Source organism: Lepidochelys olivacea (genome assembly GCF_965140295.1).
Source record: "Lepidochelys olivacea isolate rLepOli2 genome assembly, chromosome: 10".
Classification (NCBI taxonomy): Eukaryota; Metazoa; Chordata; order Testudines; family Cheloniidae; genus Lepidochelys; species Lepidochelys olivacea.
Window position 1 is genome coordinate 67364959 of NC_140420.1, and position 6000 is coordinate 67370958.

The following is a 6000-nucleotide window of genomic DNA, read 5'->3' on the forward strand; positions in this document are numbered from 1 at the left end:
TCTTCCTTTCATTTAATCTTAAATGGCTAACCAATGGCCAATATTCACCCTTTCAACAAACTAGAAGAATATATCTGGAAGGTGCAATGGATATTTTTCTATGTGTCTAGTAATGATATGGCCCCCATCTTGGTAGTAGCTGAGCAAGTCACAAACGTTAATGACTTTATTGACACAACACCCTTGTTAGGTAGGGAAGTGGTGTTGTTCCTATTTTACAGACAGTGAACGGCGGCCCAGAGAGACTGCATAACCCAAGGTTGCACAGGTAGCCAATAGCATAGCTGGGAACCAAACCTGTATTTCCTAAATCTCGGCCTAGTACCTCAACCATCCGAGCATGCTTCCTCCATGCATACTAAATGCCTCTTCCGCCTATGTAATCAATGTACTGTCAGGGCTGGATCCTCAGCTGGAGTAAATCTGCATAGTTCCATTCACATCAATGGAACTTCACATGTTTACATCAGCAGGGGCTCTAGCCGCTTAGTATTTATCTCATGGCTGTAAGTGCTACACACATCTTATTACACCAAACTGCTACTCTTCTTTTTAATACAAGATTGGACTTAATCCACTCACATAAGTCACTTTAGATACCAAACTTACAGACTTTGGCCCAATTCCTGCCATCCCTATTCACTGGCCCCAATGTAGGTTAATGAGAGTTTTGTCTTTGAGTAAAGACTGCAAGATCAAAACAGAGAGAAGTCAATATGACTTCAGTGGCATCTTTCATATTCCAAGTATCCAAAAGTGCCTTACAAAGATGGGTTTTGTAAAGCGAGACTTTACAACAGAGCATGGAACGACCTGAGTGACTGTCAATTGGAGTTTTGACTAAGGACTGCAGGATTTGGCCCTTTGCAAGTTATTAATTTGTGAGATGATGCTCAATATCATAAGCTAGTGAAACTCAAGAGTCACAGCGTGCCATCCGTTTTTAAGCAGAGCTCCCTATTGGTTTCTCTACACATCAGCCACTTCTACCTCTTCTCTCACTGTGCAGAATGTTGCTCTTGCCCACACATCTTGATCTTCTTCCTGCTGAAGCCAATAGAGTTAAACGGCAGATTCATATTGGTAAGAGGCTGGCTTAGTGTCAAAGCTGGCTACTCACTTTCTGTCCTGCTTTAATACTGCTCCACTTCACTAAATACAGGTAACTATTTTGCCCTTCTATAGCACTTCCTGCCAAGGACCACCGAGTCTCAACACGGCCTCTGAGAGGGGCCATTGCAACTAGAAATTATTTAAATACAGCAATAAATAACAAACCCTTTGGATTACTAAACCAGTATTTTTAAAATAAAATATGTAGCTTTTTTATATGTGAGTTTAAGGATCAAGCATACAAATGGTTTATAAATGTTATACTGCAGTATATACAAATCTGAACTTTGATTATACAAAAATCTTCGGCTTAAGCAAAACCTCTTGATAACTGGGGTTCAGTTAATCAGGGGAGCTGACTTGCTGTCTCACCTGCAAAAATCTCTACTTCTCTCCTCACTTGCATGACACAACAGTCTCCTTGGAGCACAGTGAAGATTAGTGTAAACCCTGTGGCCTTAGCTTCACATGGAAAAAAGGTGTGTTGTTAACTTGTGTTCGCTAACACATGGTACCTAACACAAAGTAAAATCCTACTGAAGACAAAGCAGTCTCATAGCCTTTACCTCAACCTGCAAAACCTCATGTTAAAACCATAGATGACTTTGTCTTCACTGGGGTCTTCACTTAACAACACAAGTTAACAACACACCTTTTTTCCTAGTGAAGATGTATCCTGAGGGACAAACCTTTGACTAGCCTGCTGGACACACAATCAAAGATGTGCCCATCTGTGCTCAGTGTATGATAAAAAAATAAAGAAAAGTTTGCTGCAACAAAGAGCCCTATCCTGTTTTCCATTTACTTCAATTAGTTACCATTTGTTAGCTAACACAAGTTAACAACACACCCTCTTTACACATGAGGACAAGGCCACAGGGCTAGTCTTCACTGTACTCCAAGGAGAATGTTGTTGCATTCAAGTGAGGAGAAGACTACAGCTTTTCTTAGTAAAGTCAATGGGAGTTTTGCCATTGACTGCAATGGGAGCAGGATCAAACCCAAAGCTGGAATTATCTGAGTTGTTAAAGTCACTTGCTACTCCATTTTCAGATTAAATTAAACCATTATTGAAGTAAGAAAGAAATTGATTTAAAATAGACTCCATCACCGTTAGCATGCTGTTGGCCATCACAAGCAGATATAAGAATATAAATGCTGATCAGAGACATTAATTACAAATACAATGTGAAGTTTAGACACGGATCACTTGATAATTACCTGTTCTGTCCATTCCCTCTGAAGCACCTGCACCGGCCACTATCTGAAGACAGGATATTGGGCTAGATGGACCTTTACTCTGACCCAGTATGGCCATTCTTAAGTTCTATGTTATTATGCCTATTCACGAATGAATTTCAGCCCGCTCTGCCAAAGCAATTGGGTGTGCTTCCTTATTTCTGTTCCCTTTAACATTTAGCATCCTCTGATTTTTCCCTTCTCTATCAACCTTCATTTAAGCCTCCGATACTGGTTTTCCCTCCTTGTACTGTGTCTACACTCAACTCGCACTCTCAGTCACACTCATAATGACCCTTGCTTCACTTTTCACCATGTTTTCTCAAGGGCATTGGTAAAGTCCATGCTACCTTGACCCTACTCTCCTGTACTTTCCTGCACGATGTGTACAACCCTTTATAATGCATCCTACAAAGTGGGTATTTACCCACGAAAGCTTTTGCTCCAATACGTCTGTTAGTCTATAAGGTGCCACAGGACTCTTTGCCGCTTTTACAGATCCAGACTCACACGGCTACCCCTCTGATGCTTAACCTTTTATAAAGTTCAAGCTCTTGCAGATCATAAACACCAACAACTTTCTTTTACTTGTGAATGAAAACAGAATGCAGCTAACATAACAAAGTACACCATGGTGACCAAAAAAGGGGGAAGAGAAGGCTGTAAGTATGCCATAGTATCAGATCGCCCCTGGGAATGCCCTGCTCTGTTTTGTGGCTCTCCTGAATATGGACATTAAATATACAGTGGGATGCTTATTTGGTTGCCAAATGCCCATGATGCTTTTCCAACTCAGTTATTTCAAACCAGTTTATAATCAAAGATGGGAAAGGAATAATAAAATAAAAAATTCACAACCCCAAACCACCACAAAATAAAAGGTTTCAGAGTAGCAGCCGTGTTAGTCTGTAATCCCAAAAAGAAAACGAGTACTTGTGGCACCTTAGAGACTAACCAATTTATTTGAGCATAAGCTTTTGTGAGCTATAGCTCACTTCATCGAATGCATTCAGTGGAAAATACAGTGAGGAGATTTCATAGAATCATAGAATATCAGGGTTGGAAGGGACCTCAGGAGGTCATCTAGTCCAATCCCCTGCTCAAAGCAGGACCAATCCCCAATTTTTGCCCCAATCCCTAAATGGCCCCCTCAAGTATTGAACTCACAACCCTGGGTTTAGCAGGCCAATGCTCAAACCACTGAGCGATCCCTCCCCCTATTTATTTTCACACAGAACATGAAAAAATGGGTGTTTATCATGCACACTGTAAGGAGACTGATCACTTAAGATGAGCCATTACCAGCGGGAGGGGGGGGGGAGAGAAAACCCTTTGTAGTGATAATCAAGATGGGCCATTTCCAGCAGTTAACAAGAACATCTGAGGAGGGCGGGGGGGGGGGGGGGTGGCGGAGAGAATAAACAAGGGGAAATAGTTTTACTTTGTGTAATGACTCAACCACTCCCAGTCTCTATTCAAGCCTAAGTTAGTTGTATCCAATTTGCAAATTAATTCCAATTCAGCAGTCTCTCGTTGGAGTCTGTTTCTGAAGTCTTTTTGTTGAAGAATAGCCACTTTTAGGTCAGAAATCGAGTGACCAAAGAGATTGATTATTTGAGCATAAGCTCCTCACTGTATTTTCCACTGAATGCATCCAATGAAGTGAGCTGTAGCTCAGGAAAGCTTATGCTCAAATAAATTGGTTAGTCTCTAAGGTGCCACAAGTCCTCCTTTTCTTTTCACAAAATAAAACCAGCCACTGCCTCACAAGCCCAGAACTTCTCCACATGATCAGCTCCCCAATGAGCCTGCATTTGGAGGGGTGCGTGGAAAAAATGGAGGCCATGTAGAGCAACTCCTCCTCTCAATTAATAAGTTGCATCCTTCCGGATTGTGTCCATGTTTACCACTAATCTCTTTGTAGTAGACCATGCCTCCTCCGCCCCCTGCAGCCCCAAATATGGTGTATTCCGTGCATCAAGCACCCTGCAAAGAGTTGTTGCCTAAATTCTAGGCCTTGCTCTCCTCCCATGTGTGTTTCCCATGCAGTGGACACTTCCTGGGCTGAGAGAGAGACAGATCTGGCCTCCTGATGGCTATGCCTGTTTGTCTCTTTCTCTCTCCCTCTGTGGCTTCATATTGTGGGCAAAGGCAGCTTTTCTGCAACTGCCTGGAAATGTGCATGTGGGAAGGCTGGCGGGAGCCCTCACTAGTGGGGAGGGGGGGAACTGTGAGAGGGGAGGGCGTATAATAAATGGCATCATTATCATGCAGAGCTGCCAACTCCCCATAATAATAATTTAGGTACAATCCCCACACGCCCCCTCCCCTTCTCCCGGGACTGGGGTGCGGAGAAATCTGCACATTCAAGCAAAGATGCACAATAATCCAGCGGGGAACAGACACCCGCTCCCCTGTCGCTCCCCGCCGCGGCAGGCATGGAGGGCTGGGGCTGGGGGGGGGTGGTCTGTGTCTGCGGCTGGGCTTGCAATGGACCCAGCAGCCGCCGCCGCCACACGCCCCGGGAGAGGCAGAGGAGAAGCAGCGGGGAAATGGTGGGGCCGGGCCGGGCGCTGCGCTGGGAGGAGGGGAGGGGGATCGGGCTCCCTGCATTGCCCCCCACCCAGCCCCCGGGCCGCGGCCCCGGCCCTCACTCACCCTGGCCGGCCAGTGCGGGTAACCTTTCATCTTGGCGAACACCAGGTCTCCCGCCTTGTACTCGCGGGGCCTCGGACGCGCCATCGGGAGCTTCCCTCCGCCGCCCGCCCCGCGCCCCCCTGCACCCGGCCGCCCCTCGCGGGGTGCGATCCGCCCAGGCAGCGGCAGCCGCAGCAGGGTCGGGCCCCCGGCACCAGCCTCTGTCCCCGGCGGCGGCAGAGGTGGGGGGGCGTGTGTGTGTGTGTGTAGCGGGGGAGGGGGGAGGCCTTGGACTCAACCCCACCGGCCCCCAATGGCTGGGATCCCGCTGCCGCCGCGGCAGGGCCCGGGCCGAGGCTGGAATCGCCCTGCGGGCGGAGCGAGCCTGGCCGAAAGGCAGCCCCCGGGCGAGCCCGCTACACGGCCCGCGCCCCGCGCTCCATCCCCGGCGCCGCAGCCTCGGCAGCCGCAGAAATATGGATCCTTCTCCTCCAAATTATTCCTCGGGCAGCGACCGAAAACAACAGGATCTTCGGGTGGTGATTTTTTTTTTCCCTGCTTTCCCTTCCTGTTATTTTCTAGGTGCACGGATCCGTTTCTAGGAAAAACAGCAGAGTTCAGAGCGGCTCAGTCTGCTCGCTGGTGGCCTCCCCGGTTGAGGCGCGGGGCTCTCTCTTTATGCACCGTTTCCACGGGGGGTTGAGGAAAAAGGGAAAAGCCGGATCTAAGTGGATCCTGCCGGATCCTTGCAGCCAACCCTCCTCCTCCCCAAATTCCACCACTTAAATACAAAACACGTCCAAGCCTTTCCTACTGCACTAAAATAATCTGGACCCCCTCCCCCCCCGTGTGCCCTCCTGCCACAAAGACCTGGATCTAGGAAATGGAGCTTGTTGGTGGTTGGGCCTGAACCCCCAAATTCCACCTCCCAAGTATAGAACACATGCAGCCACACTCCTACTGCACCAAAATGTCACGACTGCAGCGCATCTCAGCGCTGCAAAAGCCTGG

At 47.6% G+C, this 6000-nt stretch overlaps 1 protein-coding gene across 1 annotated transcript in view; it reads right to left on the minus strand.

The window, feature by feature from the left end:
- Nucleotides 1-5646, minus strand: part of HDGFL3 (HDGF like 3) — a 57602-nt gene extending 51956 nt beyond the window's left edge. The window contains exon 1 of the mRNA XM_084640599.1: nt 5011-5646. Coding sequence (XP_084496725.1) covers nt 5011-5094 — 84 coding nt within the window. The 5' untranslated portion in view covers nt 5095-5646. The remainder of the gene's footprint in view (nt 1-5010) is intronic.
- Nucleotides 5647-6000: the final 354 nt, after the last annotated feature.